The 17,244-nt window shown below is 44.6% G+C and overlaps 1 protein-coding gene and 1 long non-coding RNA gene across 3 annotated transcripts in view; one reads left to right on the top strand and one right to left on the bottom strand.

Annotated features, from left to right (window-relative positions):
- Positions 1-17,244, top strand: part of LOC123387307 — a 56,244-nt gene that overhangs the window by 3,600 nt on the left and 35,400 nt on the right. The window contains exons 2-3 of one of the 2 annotated variants that reach the window (XR_006601685.1): positions 5,841-6,219; positions 6,714-6,761. This is a non-coding gene — a long non-coding RNA (uncharacterized LOC123387307). Of the gene's footprint in view, positions 1-5,840; positions 6,220-6,713; positions 6,762-8,248; positions 8,414-17,244 lie in introns of those variants that run through there. The other variant, XR_006601686.1, reaches the window with a different exon arrangement.
- On the bottom strand, positions 1,011-7,810 carry PITHD1 (PITH domain containing 1). Its single transcript, XM_004741195.3, has 6 exons — positions 7,553-7,810; positions 6,813-6,856; positions 6,376-6,453; positions 3,304-3,408; positions 2,500-2,608; positions 1,011-1,945 (listed from the first exon to the last, which is right to left on the bottom strand). Exons 1-6 carry the CDS (start codon positions 7,748-7,750, stop codon positions 1,844-1,846), a joined length of 636 nt encoding a protein of 211 aa, XP_004741252.2. The 5' UTR covers positions 7,751-7,810; the 3' UTR covers positions 1,011-1,843.

Here is a 17,244-nt window from a genome sequence, read left to right as displayed (position 1 = left end):
AAGAACCAGACTGGATGTCAGAAAAGGATGAGTGTGCCCAGACCACGTAATTGCCAGCCACCCACCCCCTGCTCCAGGAGCTCTGCTATGTCTGCTTATAGAAGAGCAAACAATTCCTCCTGCACCCCCAATTGCCTGGGACCCTGGGGCACTTCAAGTTCTTGTACAAATTCTTCAGAGTGAAGTTTCAAATTCAGAAGCCCAATCCTAGGGCCTGCCTACAATTAGGCTTTAATTAGTGGAACTAATAAAGGGATAGTCTGCTCTAAGACGTTCCTCCTACTCCAAATTTTAAAACATAGTCTTTATTTTTTTTTTAATCTCCAAAATGATCAAACTGAAATAAAGAGGCCGTGGCTGAGGAATGGGACCCTTAGAGCATCAAGAATTGTATTTGCACTCTGGTTGATTTCAGGTTACATTTTAGAAATCTTGAGGCTTGACAAAGCTTGGTGGTGGCAGGCTTTCCCTTGGACAGGCTGGAGAAATAGTGTGGGCCAACACTTCAGAGGAATTTTCTCAAGAGGATAGGATTCAACACTAATTACCATTATTCACTGTTTCTTTTTCTGCAAAGGAAGAGAATACTGACCATCTCAAATCCCCTCATTTTAGATACTTAAACTGTCTCCAGTTGCTGTCTTGACTTACAAAATTTAAGTCCAGTCGGGTCCGCAAACGCTGCTCACTTACTTTACTTGCTCTCATTTCTTCTGGTGAGCTCCAGAATCTGTTCTCCCTTGTTTTGTAAATGTCACTCCACAAGTTACTTCCTCTCATGAGAACTGGACCATGGTTTGTAACCTCACCTTCCTCTTTACAAAGTGTAGGGGAGTGGGGGTGGGGTGTAGGAGTGTTTTTAGTCCACTGTACCTTTCCTGGAGAAAATGATCTAGTCTTAAATTGTGGCACTAAAACCTACTTAGTACAAAACAACAGAAAATGTCAAAGTTCCCAGTAAAGTAAAAGTTTCATCAGTACTACCAAGAAATCAAAAGAATATACAAACATTAAGTCTGGCAAAGATTTATTAGGAAGCTTATTAGTTACGGTGAATAAAAACCCATGAACAGAAGAACTGAGATCTCCAATATTGGGCATTGCGCTTACGACACTAGTTAGAAGCTAATAAACATTAAGGATGTCCCAAGGGGAATCTTACCTAAGTCCCAATCTTATCCAACCAGGGTAACTCACACAGAAATGATGCCCATGCTCTCCCCAGACTGCTTACCTAGGCAGTAAGAAAAAAGACCTCCTCAAGCTATTAAGCATCATCAGGTGATTCCTGCTCTTCTAGCTCTAACCATGGGACACTAGTACATGACAGACAACTCCAAGCTGGGCAACTTGACAAGAATGCTGAACGCTGACAGGAAGAAGGAGCAAGCAGGGACAAGGATTTCTAGCTGGAGACCCTCCTGATGGCTAACAGAAACACAATGCTGAAGGCTTCAGAAAGTTTACTGGAGCCCAGGAAATAGTTTCCATTTTTTAAAAAAACAAGTCACACAAAAATCCTGCCACAAAGCAACAAGACACTTGGGATCCCGTGGCCACACTGACTGGAAAGGCAGACATTACCCAAAGACTGCCAGATGCCGATCAGCCCAAGACTCAATTTCTAGGCCCTAGAGAACCACGATTGTCCTCAGCACCCACACTACCCTCTCCGGTGGCGTGGGCTTCTTCCATCAGCCAGGTTTCTGCAGCAAGCCCCAAAGACAAAGCTTGGCAGAGGCTGTGGCACCAACTCTCTCTGGAACCTTCTCTCTCTGTCCTCCCCAACAGGATGCTGTACATCTTCACCGACACAGCGCCTCTGTGGGAGCCCTGGCCAGTCTTAGGAAATGAAGTGTGTCTGTGGGGTAACCTGATGGACCCTGTGGTCTGCTGGGTTGGCTGATGCTTCGTAATTGCAGATGGTCACCTCATGTCGGCGAAGCTGCAAGAAAAGGGAGAGTCTGGGTCAGCTAGTCATTTCCCAGACCACACACTGGAGTAGTCCTTATTCAGGTTCATTTCTGGAAGTCATCTCTTCCCCCTTCTGAAACTTTTATCCTAGGGAGACTGCAAAGATCACTATCAATAATTCACCCCATAACTCAAAAGATTTATTCCCCCACTATTACAGTGCCATCATGAGAGAAGAGGACCTTATCTATCTTGTTTATTATCTTATCTCTGGGTACCTGAAACAAGAAAAGTTATCAAAAATGTCAATGAAGAAAAGAATCTCAAAGTGAAAAAAATGAATTGATATCAACTTTATTAATTCAATTCCCTTAAAAATACCTATGGCCTGTCAAAAGAGATGGACTGTTTACAGAAACGAAACCAAGAAAAATTATACACAGATTGAGAGCAAGTGGTATCTCACTTGCTCTTTTTTCCTTCCCTTAGAGTGTCCATATCACAGCAAACAGATGTAATCAAATGTATGTACATATGTGCAGGGTGGCGGGGGGGAGGTTAGGTATGCTTCCTGCCCCTTCTTACCTCAGTCCATTCTCCTCTCAGACCAATATAGAAGACCTTTGTGGTATCAGCTCCAAAGTTTTTTGAAATATGAATTGAGAGATGATAGACGTTTGAAAAACGAGAAATTCTAGAGTATGAAAGAAATGGATAGAGAAGACACAGGTTAAAATTCAATGACTATTCACCACCAGGACAAAAACAACAATTTCAGCTCCAATTTGTGGTTAAAACCCAGGTAAATGTTGGAGAACATTTGGACTCTTATGTATCATTCTTCTCTTCTGGACAAGAATTGATTCAGTGGAAACTGCCTGAGCATCTTAACCAGTCCTGCTCCAAGGAATAGGAATAGAAAAATGAGTCAACACTGCCCTGCCCTCAAGGAGCAGGAATGAGAAATGCTATCTGACCAGGCAAGGCTTCTAACCCAAGTTCGGTGTTGATCTCACCAACCTTCCCATTAGGAAAAAGAACCAGTGAAGACGTAAGGTGGTCTTGGGTAACGTGGCCTACTGTAAACCCACTATGCAAAGAAGAATTCTGAAACCATCTTTCCCAAGACCGCCCGAGGAGATCACTCAGATCTGTCAGCTTACAAGTTTAACATGTCTATGGATAGCACTCTATCTCTGCCAAAAATTAACCAAGCTAAGGATCAAGTTTCCTCCACTGTTTGAACTCATTTCTCATGCTAAGAAAGCAGGAAATAGGCCAAAATTAAACTGTAAGCTCAGTAAGTGCTAATGCATATATGTTCACTGCAAATGAACACCTGCTGTTCCTCAGGAGACGCCAGAGAGTGGAGCCAGGCCAAGTGCTTACTTTGTAGCATACTCTAATTCTCCCGTAAGATCCCGATTCAGACTAAAGGTCTGATCTGGCTCCCTGTCTGTATCATCAAAGGACATCTGTGGAATGTTTTTGTACCTGAGAAAGAAAAGGGAAGAAAAATCAAGAAACGTGCCTTATCATACTGTGCATATTTTTCAGTTTTTCAAAAACTCCTTATTGACTCAACTGCCTTCAGTTTTATCAAAAGGAGATCAAATTTTAGGAATGGCATTTTACTGGCATTTATACACAAATATCTTTAAACCAACAAGAAAAGAGCTGAGAACTGCAACATAAGCCAGTGGCATCTTTGAGTGGGTTAAGATCACATGAGAAGCAACACACAAAGAGGAGGCTCAAACCAGGTCACGTGCAGCAAATGCATGGAGAGAATCAGCAACTCAGCATATTCAGACCAAGCTGAGGAGGTTAAATAAAACAGCTTACTCATGGGAGAAAAAATACTTTTGGCAGAAACCTATTAAACAAAGTTAAGAGATAAGAGCAGGTAACTTAACCCTCGAGCAATATTTGTGTTCAAAATTATCCTATATATTGAGTCCTCTTACAGTTCTTTAAAAAAAATAAAATTTGGGGGTTTCCATTTTGGAAAGAGCACAAAAGTCTGCCAACTCACAACGAGCTTTGGAAAGTCAAGTAAAACTGCGAGTGAAGAAAAAAGTTTTTCAAAGAAATATCTAAGAAACAGCTGTCTCCTCCATAACTCACAGATTCTAAAGACCTAAGCCACACCCCCACCATCTCTACAGTGTTTTATTAACACACCCACACAGGAGGGGCCTAGACATTAGGGGCAGCAAAACACATGTAATTTCAGAAACCAAATGTTTGCTTCAAAGTGTTTCTAAGAATGATGCACAGAATAATAACAGTGAACATTTATGAGTAGCATTATGACAGGCAGTGTAGCACTGTAGTTAAAAGCAGTGTCTCTGGAGCCAGACTTCTAGGTTTAAAGCGTGGCTCTGTCACTTACCAGCTGTGTAATTTTGGGGAAGTGATTTAACCTCTCTGTATCTGTTTCCTCACTTAGAAAGTGGGAATAGTGATAGTACATATTGCATACAATGATGAGATTAAACTAAATCAATTCTAAGATATGTACACTTTAAAATTTGACAATGGAAAATTTCAAATATATATAGAAGCAGAGAGAAAAATACAATGAATATCCATTTATTTATCAGCTTCAATAATCAACATTATCTCTATTTCCTATCACCCTCATTTTGTTTGTGCTTGATAATTTAAAGCAATCCCAAACATTTCGCTCATGTATTTCTTTTTTTTTTTTTTTCTTAAAAGATTTTATTTATTATTTATTTGACAGAGAGAAACACAGCTGGGGCGCCTAGGTGGCTCAATGGGTTGAGCCTCTGCCTTTGGCTCAGATCATGATCTCAGGGTCCTGGGACTGAGCCCCATGTTGGGTGCTCTGCTTAGCAGGGAATCTGCTTCCCCCCTTCTCTCTGCCTGCTGCTCTGCCTACTTGTGAGCTCTGTCAAATAAATAAATAAAATCTTTAAAAAAAGAGAGAGAGAGAGAACACACAGCAAGAGAGGGAACACAAGCAGGGGGAGTGGGAGAGGGAGAAGCAGGCTTCCCGCTGAGCAGGGAGCCAAGGTGGGGCTCGATCCCAGGACCCTGGGACCACGACCCAAGCCAAAGGCAGACGCTCAATGACTGAGCCACCCAGGCGTCCCTTTAGTATTTATTTCCAAAAAGTAAGAACTTCTTAAAATACCACTCTTAAAATGATACCATTTTACAAAAATTAACAATTGACAATAATTCCTTAAAATCCTCTAACACCTCGTCTGTGTTTAAATTTCATTAAATACCAACTTAACCTTTCTAGATGTGTCAGTGGCATGTCACAGTTGAATAAGCAAATTTTTAAAAATTAATGGCACGTAAGAGAATTACAATGAATGACACCTCAGATCTGGTGTCATTCATATATGTAAAGTGCTCAGAACCAAGGACTATTTAAGTATTTGTACCTGCCCTACCATAACTGGACATTTATTATGTTCTGGACTTACTATATACGCTCTTTACATGTTATGTATCAATCATCTCCACAGTCTTAAGAGGTTCACACTATTACTACTGTCATTTTACATATGAGAGCACTGAGATAAAGAGAAGGAATGCCCCAAAGTCATGCAGCTCACCAGTGGTACAGCCAGAATTTGAACCCAAGCAGTTTATTCCAGAGCCCACTCTTCACCACAACGCAACACAGACTTCTAGTTTTCTCAAGTCTATCCATCTCCCCAGTAAACACGTCTCCAAAACCATCAACTCAAACGTACTGTTTCCTTAAAATGATTAAATATGTGGGTTTGGTTTCAAATTCATGTTTCTAACTTTCAAAAACAGTATCAATTTCTTAAATTTCTCACTTAAATTGACCAATTTTTCAGGAAAAAAAAATTTTTATGTATAAAGTTCTTCTGGTATTTCTTTCTCTACCAGTCAAAAATGTTTCCCCCTACTTTTAGGAAGGCTATGCCGGACTAAGGCAAGCTGTCAAAAATGGAGTACTAACCCTGGTAGCAGCAGATCCAGTGTTACAAGAGGTTTACAGAACTTTGCTAACTACAGGACATGCACATGCAGATGGAGAAGTAATTCCGTGTCAACGAAAACACACGCTAAGATTTTAACCATGTGAAATAACACGAGTAAATGTGGAAACTAAGCCCAAGCATAGAAACCACAAAGATCATTGAGATCTGCAGCTGGGTTACTAAGAAAACAGCAAAGTCATCAACAGTTGGCCTTTAATGGATGCTCTCTCGATGAATGGTGTCACAGCAAGTACACAAGCTACTGGCCCTAAAGATGGTTAATCTAAAAAAGTCGTTAAATCAGGAAGAGGTAAGTGTATTCTGATACAGAACAAGACCAAGATTTGGGGGGAGGGGGATATTTAACCCAGTAAAAAGAAAAAAAGTGTGTCATTCTGGAATAAAGTGCTACCAGAGAAAAAAGAGAACTAGGAGCTTCCTGAGGGCCTGAGCCCTCACCACTTACAGTCTCATCTCAGAGGGGTGTGAGTCATCGTCCTCTCCCATTATGATGATGCCTTTGAGCTTGACATTGCCTGTAAATCTGCCAGAATGCAAAAGAAGTTGTCAACCTGGGTATGAACTTTTGTGAAGCTATGTGACCCTGGACAAGACCCTTCCCCTTTCTGGGCTTCAGTTTAACTCATGTGTCAGACTTGTACCAGAACATTTCTAAGATCCTGTCTGCCTCTGGCATTCTGCAGTTCTAAGATATTTACCTTGACTCCTCAGTTATCTTTCAACAGATATATCTTTATGCTTTCCTCCTCAAACCCACCACACTGTAATTTCTCCCATTTCTAGAAACAGATGTGTGCCGTTGACACAACCAATGAATGAATCCTGAGAAGACAACTGGGTATAGCCTATCTAGCCTGAGGCAAACACCAAGGAGATACTTACGGAATATTAAACAGAAGCTCTTCATCTGCATCACTTTCAACAAACTGGAGGGGACGGGGAGTGGGGAGGAGAAAGCAACAAATATTTGCTGAGAGCCTACAATTTCAGGCGTCTTCCACCCTGTTCTATGACTGGAGTTCAAGGCCAATAGTCAACCTCCCTGGGTGTTCCGGCACTTATTAACTTGATGCTAGTAAGTTAATAGTCTATAGACCATCCTCTGGGAGGGTTCTTCAATAGGGAGCCCCTGAATGAACTTCCAGACCCAACTAGCCTTCTGAAATCGTGTGTAAAAATCCATGCCAGAGCGTTCAAACGGCTCTGTGACCCCACAGTGGTAAATGCTCTAGAACGGGTAGCACGCTTCTTCCGCCTAGCCTGTCTTTGGTCTGCATCAGGTGATATGATTAGGCAGTCACTGGGACTAGCAGTCAAACAGTAGGGAAAACGCCCTCACGGCCATCCTCCGCCACCTCCTGAAGCTCTGGAAGAGAATACTGACTGTGTAAAGCCAAAGCGCCCCTTCCCCTCTCTGGGCCTCAGTTCCTCTATCTGCAAAATGGGGAGACTCGACCCTGTTTTCTTCCCAGGGGCAGGGCAGGTGACGGGCACGGGAAAGCGCTTGGCAAGCGGGCTGTCGTTATTTTTAACAGCAGCACGGAGGCCGACAGAGAAGACGGGAGGCCCCGCGCGGGTCCCCGCCTCGCCAGCCCGCCCGCCCCAGGCCCCGGAAGGCCCACCTTGGAGCGGTCGGTCCGCTCCTCCCACGGCTTGAAGACACCGCGGCCGCTGCCCTCCCGACTCTCGTTGAGGCACTGCAGCCGCTCCAGGTCGATGCGCAGGTAGAGGCCGTAGGCCAGGCCGCGCTGTTCGGGCGGCTCCTCCCGCTCGGCGGCGCAGCGACAGCCGCCCCCGCCGTGGCTGTGGCCGTGCGACATGGCGACGCCGCCGCCCGCGCGTCCCCTCTGCCCCGCCGCCGCCACCGCCTCCCGCACTGCGCTCACCCCACTCCGCTCCGGCCGCCAAGCGCGCCGCGGCCGCCGCGTCGTAAAAGGCGCCCCTGTGCGGCGCATGCGCCCGGAGAGAAAGGGGGCGGGACTCGGAGAAGGTTTGACGCTTGACAAGCGCTTGCAGGTGCCAGAGCGTCAGACCTGGAGAGGGATGGTATGGCTCTCCCCGCTACTCAGGTGTGGAAACTGCAGCTCAGAGAGATTAGGCTCCCGTTCCGAGTAAATGACGGGGTTGGGATTCGGTTCCTCCTCCTCATTAGGCTAAAGTCTGTGCTCTTTTGCCACCAAAGTTGGGAGTTGGTCGAGGAAAGCGTGAGCAGTGATAAGGTTCGGAGGGTTGGGAGCAAAACGTTATCGCCGCTTCACATGTGCACCAGCAGGCTTGTAAAGCTCACAGACTCACTCTCATAACCACTCTCTTCATAGTGGGCTAAGCGGTCGAGAGCAGGCTTCACGGACGACGACCGGATCTGGAGACAAGTCCTGGGTCTGCTACTAACACTGTGACGCTCTCAATAAGTCATTTTCCCCATCCCGAGACTTCGTTTCCTCGTCTGTAAAGTGGGAATGATAACATGTTATAGGATCACAGTGAGTATTACATGAGATCATGAACTTAACTCTTCACAGTGGCTGACACATGGTAAAATTTCAATGGCTGAGTCAGATCTTGGTTCAAATCTAAGAACCGCGGACTTCCTAGCCATGTGGACTTTGGCAAGTGACTCAACCTCTCTGAGTCTCAGTTTACCACTGTAAAGGGCAAAGATCGGGCTAGATGACCTTTAAATCCCCTTGCCATGTGACATATCAGAGCAGTTTTTTCAAAAACTGTGACCCATTAATGGGTCTTAAAACCCATTTAGACTGCTGTGACTAACATTTAAAAAAATAAAATAGTGTATAACTTAAAAATTCAGAATATATCACACAATTTATAGAATTTTGGTTCCAGTTTGGGGTTTGTGTACTCAGGTGCAATGTAAAGTGTTTTTCATGTTGTGGGTTGAAGTCAAAAGAATTGGAAGCCAGTGTTTAGAATTGAAATGATTTTGGATTCACAGCAGACTGTGTTCTTACTGCTGGTGGGGAGGGGGAAAGACACAGGATGTAGAGAGAGTTATGGGATACTCTGGATACCCCGTTGCCTTTCATGCCTGGCTCTTGTCTGGAGTGCCCAGACAAGACTGGGGGCTGGCAAAATACAACAAAAAGATATCCATCTGGTTAAGTTCTACTAAAAAATATTTTGATGTCTGCAGTGCCTGGCTGGCTCAATCAGTAGAACATGTGATTCTTAATCTCAGAGTTCTGAGTTCCAGCTCCACACTAGGCGTGGAGCCTACTTAAAATATTTTGATGTCCTAGTTCAATTCTTTGTGAAATAGGCAAGCTTGGTTCTGGTTCAGAACAGTACAATGTCACAGATTATTTCTACTTTGCAATCGCAGTTTCAGGCTAGGAGTCTGGCACATAGTAAACACTTGGCAAATATTTGTTTAATTGGATGACAGAAGCCTTTCGTTGGAAAGACCATGCCCCACTGCAGGACTAACACAGGCCTTACCCAAAACAACTACTCACTTTTGGCTTCTTTCCTGTCATTTTCATCACTCTCATCCTTTACTGATTTGTTGAGTACCAGGTTCCAGGCATTATACTCATGATTCTGTAGATTACCTGGGCAGTTTTTTTCTGGGGAAGTTTGGCTTGGACTGGGTAATTTGGAAAGGCCCTACTCACCTGTCTGGTTGATGTCGGCTGTCCACTGAGGCAGCGGGGCTATACGCCTCTAGCAGGCCACCTGAGCTTAGTCACGTGGTGGCAGTTACAGAGTTCTAGCAACGAGAGATGGGAGACCCAATTGCATGTGCACTTTTTAACCCTCTTCTCCTGTAATTTTTGCTAATGTGCCATCAGCCGAAACAAGTTTCATGGCCCAATCCAAACTTAAGGGTGGAGGTATTGACTACACCTTTTGACTGAGAGAACTACAAAATCCTGTGGCTCCTTTCCCCTCCTCCCCAATATGTCTGTATTAATTATCTTCTGTTATGTAACCCATTACTCCAACACATAACAGCAAAACAAGTTAGTATTTATCTCAGTCTCTCTGAGCCAGGAATTTGGGAATGGTTTAGGTGGGTGGTTCTGGCCCAGTTCTCTCACAAGCCTACAGTCTTTCAAGGCTTAACTGGGGCTGGAGGATCCACTTCCAAGATGGCACACTCACATGGCTGGCAAGTTGGTTCAGGCTGTTGACTGGAGGCTTCACTTTGTTTGTCATACACACCTCTCCCTAGGACTGCTTGAGTGTCCTTAGGACATAATAGCTGGCGTTCACCAAAGCAGAGAGAGAAAGGAAGAAACCACGTGTTTTATGTGCTAGCTTAGAAATCACGTATTGTCAATTCCCAGATATCACATGGTTCCACAGGTCAGCCATATTCAAAGTGTGAAGAACCTGTGTCAGAGTACAAATAGCAGGAGATAGAACTCATTAAAGGCTGGCCACGACACTACCATCCATGCTAAGTGACCATTGACAATGTCTTTCGTTTTCTCTTATACTTAATTCGTAATTTAAGTGAAGATAAAATTCATCTCGAAATTTGAAGATATTGCTGTTTTCTTCTAGCTTTGAGAAGTACACTGCCATTCTGATTCCTGATTCTTTGCATGGGTGTCCCCCCTGCTCCCTTTCTGGAAGCTTTTAAGCTTTTCTCTTGGTCCCTGGTCCTCTGAAATGTGATGATGTTGTGCTTTGTTGTGGCTCTTCTGTGAGTCACTGTGCTGGAGACCCGATGGACCCTTTCAGTTTTAGAATCTTAGAACAGAAAGTGAGCATACAGGTTAGGACATCCGCACACTTGTGTACAAGGCCCCTTGCAGAGGAATGCAGTTAGGGGCATGGAGAAAAGGGGGCATGGGGCTATCGTCCTGCTTTTCTTCCTTCCACCACCCTCTAGAGCAGAGCTCTGAGAAGCCAAGAAATTTGAATGTGGCCTTCCAGGTCATTGTGAAGGTTTATTTTTCAAGGTAGCCCAATAGACTGTATTTCATTTAACAGCTCATGAAATCCATTTGTAACTTTTTAAAAAGATTTTGTTTATTTGAGAGAGAGACTGAGAACACCAGTAGGGGAAGGGGTAGAAGGAGAGGGAGAAGCAGACTCCTTACTGAGGAGGGAGCGCCCTGGGATCATGACCTGAGCTGAAGGCAGACGCTTAATTGACTGAGCCACCCAGGCGCCCCTCATTTATAACTTTTTTTAAGATTTTTTTTTTTAATTTGACAGAGAGAGAGAGAGAGATGGAGAGAGAGATCACAAGTAGGCTGAGAGGCAGGCAGGGAGAGAGGGGGAAGCAGGCTCCCTGCTGAGCAGAGAGCCCAATGCGGGGCTCCATCCCAGGACCCTGAGATCATGACCTGAGTCGAAGGCAGAGGCTTAACCCACTGAGCCACCCAGATGCCCCCATTTATAGCTTTTTAAGTATGCCTCCAAGGTGTGTACTTTAACCCCAGTCCTGCAAATATTAGGTATGGCCTACTGGGCAAGTTGCTTAGTTACTCTCCTCAGATTTGTCATACCTAAAATGGCAATAATAATAATAAATAATAATAATAAATTCTGTAGGGTTTTACTATCAGGGTAATGTGAGATCATGCTTGGAAAATGGAACTCCATAGGAAAAAAGTTAAAAAGTAACTCACAGTTGCTATGAACAAGACTTTGGCTTAGCGCCTCCGTCTGGTTGAGTGGGAAAACTGCAATTGCTTCAAAGGGCTGGCTTTGGGCGGAAACCAGCAGTTGCAGAGTAATTTAGCTCTGATTTGGGAATAACGCCCTTTTGCCTCTGCTTACCGGGCTTACTCTACCTGTCCCTTCTCTTGAATTCCTGTGCTGCAGGGGTGACTGAGAACAGATGGAAATTCTCACTAACTTCTAGGACTCTGTGGCGTAGGTAGGAAAAGTTTCCAATTTTTTTCTTTCTCTCATTCTCTGGTTCATTGGGAATATTTCTGTGGTTCAAGGACTGCTAAATTTGTACCTTCTCACCCATCTTAATTAGGCTGGAAGGAGAGAACTGTCTTTCTTTTGGTTGCCTCTGTGTGGCAATCTGAGAATGTGGTAAAATAATCTCTAATAACCACATGGCACTGATAATATGCCAAACACTTGGCTGCAAGGTCCCTAGGGCTTTACTTATATTGTGTTTTAAACTTCATAATTGCAGGTGTCCTATTATGATCCTCATTTTATAGATGATAAAACTGGAGCTCAGAGAGGCTTAGCGACTTGCCCAAGGTCACACAGCTGATGAATATTGGAACCAGGACTTAAACTCAGGCTGTCTGTACTCTTAACCACACTGAACCTTCTCCAAATAGTAATTACCATTACTGAGTATTTCTGAGTGCCAAGGTGAGACCCCAGAGCTCAGGCTTTTAATCACCAGGCTGTACTTAACCAGTGGGGTTACTTTGGACATTCATTTCCCTCAAAGCTTCAGTCATAACAACAGTCCTTTACTAGATGCCCATTCCGTGTGGGGTACATCACCTTATTCATCATCAACATGCTGGCTAACATGTCCTGAGCGCTTTCTATGTGCCAGGCACTGTCTTTGGCACTTTATATGTTTTAACTCATTACATCGTTGTATAATAGTTCTGCAGGGCTGATGTATTTTCCTCATTTTTGGAGGAAGATACAGAGACACAGAGAGGTCAAGGGACTTGCTTGAGGACACACAGCTAGGAAGTGTGGGATTTGAAGCTGGGTGGCTTTGTAGATTACCTGGGGGTCCAGGGCTGTTGTAATTGCTTTGGGAGTCTTTGATGCTGCTAGCGAATATTTCCAGTTCTCTGTGTCCAGGCACATGGAGGGGTTGTACTTCCTTATCTCCTTGAATTTCGGCACAGTCAGTGAAACATGGTGGAAATGATGGCTGTCACTTCTGGACGTAGCTTAGCGGCCTGTGCAATATTCTTCACGTGTCCTGAAAAACGTAGCAGCACAGGTAGTGCCCTCCTTTGCCTGGGTCCCTGAGAAAGGATAAAGCAGAGCCCCATCAGACCCACAAAGGACACCTAATGTGAGAAATAGACCCTGTCATTTGGAGCCACCGAAATTTGGGAGTTGTTACTACAACATGACCAAGTCCAGGGTTCCCCATCCTCAGTACTATGGACATTTGGGGGCTGTTAACATTTTGCTTTGGGAGGCTGTCCTGGTGCTGTGGGATATTTAACGTTTTTTTGCCAAGTGTCTTATTAGGGGCAAAAGTTGGGAATGACCTCCAGCCTTGCCTAACAGTCTGAGTATCCTGCCAGTCTGAAGCAGACCCCATTTCGGCATGATTTCTTTCTTTTATTTGTTTATTTATTTTGAAGTTTTTATTTATTTATTTGAGAGAGAGAGAATGAGCATGAGGGAAAGGGAGAATCCAAAGCAGAGTCCACGCTGAGTGCAGAGCCCGACATGGGCTAGATCCATGCGATCACGACCTGTGCTGAAGCTAAGAGTTAGACGCTTAACTGAATGAACCACCCAGGGGCCCCTATTTATTTTAATATGCTGTTAGATTCTGCTAATACTTAGGATAGTCACATCAATATTCCTAAATAAGATTGGTCTGTAATTTTTTTGTTGTTCAGTTTTCATCCAGTTTCCATGTTGGTGTTATACTAACTTCAATAGCATTTTCCTTCCTTTGGTTTGGCTTGGAATAGTTTAAGTGGCCTTGGTATTATCTGACTTTAAGGTGGGAAGAATTTCTCTATGAAACCATCCACCTGGGAGGCTCTACAATTACTTTGCCTGTTTCTTCTGTAATGGCTCTGTTTCGACTTGACATCTCATTAGGAGCCAATTTTGGCAAGTTTACACACACACACACCCAGAGAATTATCCACTTCATATAGGTTTCCTGATCTGTTTCATATATTTGTGGCCCAGGACTTTAAGAACTGGGAAATTTTACAAAGAAGTCTAGATTTCCGGGGGCACTTGGGTGGCCCAGTCTCTTTAGAATCTGCCTTCGGCTTAGGTCACCAGCCCAGGGTCCTGGGATAGAGCCCCTAGTTGGGCTCTCTGCTCAGCGGGGAGCCTGCTTCTTCCTCTGCCCCTCCCCCTGCTTAAACACTCTGTCTCATACAAGTAAATAAAATCTTTATTATTTTTAAAATTTTAATTGTTTTTATTTGATAGAGAGGGAGAGTGAGTGAGAAGGGAACACAAGCAGAGGGAGTGGGAGAGGGAGAACCAGGCTTCCCACCAAGCAGGGAGCCTGATATGGCTCGATCCCAGGAAACTGGCATCATGACCTCAGAAGGCAGACACTTAATGACTGAGCCACACAGGCGCCCCAATAAATAAAATCTTAAAAAAAAAAAAAAAGAATTCTATATTTCTGTCTTTTTTTTTTTTTTAAAGATTTTTATTTATTTATTTTACAGAGAGCAATCACAAGTAGGCAGAGAGGCAGGCAGAGAGAGAGAGGGGAGGAAGCAGGCTCCCTGCCGAGCAGAGAGCCCAACTCGGGACTCGATCCCAGGACCCTGAGATCATGACCCGAGCCGAAGGCAGCGGCTTAACCCACTGAGCCACCCAGGTGCCCTATTTCTGTCTTTTTAAAAAAAATTCTAAAGATGTGACAGCACTGGGCCCTGCCTTCCTTCTACTTTGAGACAATGGGGGATCTAGGTAAATAGCTTTCACTTCCTGTTTCTGTCCACCCCCACTATTATCTTATACCAAACTCCTGGCATATGAGTTTGTGATTCCTGAGATAAGAAGGAATTAGGAAGAGTCTCTGCTGTTCCTGTGGTTGTTCGGGGCTATAGTTTAAGGGATCTGAAAGAACAGATAGAAATCCAAAAATAGAAAAGTCGAATAACCCTCCCTGGGGCAGCACAGACTAGGGTTTCAGTTATCAGGAAGGACTTGCTGACCTCAAAGTTAGTGCTCAGCTTGTAACCCTAAAGCTTCAATTTCTATCAATAAGAAATAAAGCTTTTCCTTTCATTCCGCGTTTCTAGAGAATGAAGGAAGAACATTTAAAAATAATATTGAGGGGCACCTGGGTTGCTCAGTCATTAAGCAGCCTCCTTCAGCTAGGGTTGTGATCCCAGGGTCCTGGGATCAAGCCCCACATTGGGCTCCCTGCTTGGCAGGAAGCCTGCTTCTCCCTCTCCCACTCCCACTGCTTGTGTTCCCTCTCTCACTGTGTCTCTGTCAAATAAATAAACAAAATCTTCAAAAACAAACAAACAAAAAAACCAGTTCTTATTAAAAAATAATAATAATTAAAAAAATAATATTGAGTTCCCTTTCTCCCATTGAATCCTTACATGAATTCCCGTGAGGTGTCATTATGCCCATTTTACAGGCAAGGAAACAAAGTCCAAGAGGTGTCACAAAGCTAAAGGATGGCGGAGTTGGGATTCGAACCTGGACCTCTCTTCAAAGCTGATGCATAGTTTTTCCACTATGCTAGACATTTCCAAACCAGGCTGTTCATCACTGGGGAAGTACTTGAAAAGTACTTACTTCCAGATCCAACCTCTGATCTATGTGAACAGATTTCTGCGGTGGGGCCCAAAAGAAATCTGTATCTTAAACAATGATTGGTGCAGTAATCTGATTACTGTCTCCTCTGCTAGATGGAAGCTCCAGGAATGCAGGGACCCTGTCTGTCTGATTCAGTGACACAGGACGGGGGCAAAGTGTGGGCTGTGTCATGGAATGTGCAAACTTCCCAGCTCTGACCCATGGGTCAGCTGGAAAGAGCTTATAAACTATCTGCAGCCAACGAGCCAGAGCAGTTCTCAAACTTTTTAATGTACATTTTAAGAATTGCTTGGGTTTTTTAAATTTTTCATCTTTTTCAGTGTGCACGTTAGGGCCCCAACTCCAGAAATTCTATACTTGAGAAACACGGGTGTAGCTATATAAAATTTTCAGTGGCTTGCCCTTTCCACAGAGGATTCTGAAAGGGGTTGAGACAGTAGGCATCACAGAAAGAGAAGTCTGGGGGCGTATGAAGACAGACTGCCCGTTTCACCATTTGAGCAAAGAATCAAGAGACCTGAGTGGATGTGGAACCCGAGGGGAGAGTGTCTGTGAAGGGGGCATCTGTTAAGGTGATGTGCCAGCCAGAGGGTTGTTCTTGGCATTAGTTACGTGCAGCAGAGAGAAGAAATCACTGTTCGCAACAATTAGGGTGTTTTTTGGCATTGGGGTTTGGCCTAACGCGGGTGTGTGTGATTGTATAGATGGTTAAATGTGACTGACCACCTGTGCTTGGGAGTCCGGCCAGTACACAGCACCTTGCTCACCGACTGTGAGCTTGCATGCGTTCTTGTTTTTTTGTTTTAAAAATGGGGCCCTGACCACCTACCTGGAAAGATCACTATGATCACTGAGACAATGTAGGGGAGTTTGAGGGTATCTGCCACGTGTTGGGTGGTTACTCTTACCTAACTGCCTGCTGGACAGGTGTGCTTCTCTGTATCTCCAAGTCTCATCCAGGTTCTGGCTCAGCAAATGTTGAATTAATGAGTAAAGAACAAGGTGCTAACTTACAAACTCCGGGAAAATCATCCATCAGATACCACATTCCGTAATTTACTTCAAATGCATGGTAACTTCTTACAGTGAGCAATCGATCCAGCAAAGGTTGGGGAAAGTTAAGGCCATACACCAAGAATGCCCTCTTGAGGAGAGAAGGATAATAAAAATGTGCTTCTGGGAGATGATGTCGGTTTGATGGAAGATCCAATCCAACACAGGGGCGCCAGTTGAGCGTCTACTCTTGGTTATGGCTCAAATCCTGATCCCAAGGTGGTGAGATGGTGCCCCATGTTGGGCTCCCTGCTCAGCATGGAGTCTGCTTAAGATCCTCCCTCTCGCCTACCACCCCTCCCAGGCTAGTGATCTCACTCTTAAAAGAAAAAAAGATACGATGCAATGTATGCAGAGGCTGCACCAAGCCCTGGGCTCCACTAGCCAGAGGCTGAGGGTCCTGCTAGCCAGGGCCAATGGGCAGGGCCTGAAGTTCTTGCTGACGTGACCTTTCTGCATCGGTTGTCATTATGCTCTCATTGGGAAGTCCCTGAAGACAGAGGAGACTCCCCTGGGTCCTTCACATGCCCGAGGCACTGACAGGTGGAGTGGTACCCACTCTGCAGCCAGAAACCTGGGTTTCTCGCCTTTTCCTTTGCTGCAGGTGGGCTGCATGATCTCCCCCGAGCCCCAGCTTCTGCTTGTAATACAGGGTTAATGTCTCAGTCTCAGGAGGTACTTGTCATCTGAGGTTCCTCCCTTTGCTCAAGGGTTCTCCTCCCCGACTCCAGAACTCCCATCCCCAGTCCCACTTCGCTACAGAAATCCAACATCCTTTACATAGCCCCGTCCA

Source organism: Mustela putorius, unplaced genomic scaffold (assembly GCF_011764305.1).
Source record: "Mustela putorius furo isolate JIRA1106 unplaced genomic scaffold, ASM1176430v1.1 tig00003853_pilon_pilon_pilon, whole genome shotgun sequence".
NCBI classification, from domain to species: Eukaryota; Metazoa; Chordata; class Mammalia; order Carnivora; family Mustelidae; genus Mustela; species Mustela putorius.
Note: the sequence above shows the minus strand (reverse complement) of the source record. Positions and strands in the feature narration are given on the sequence as shown.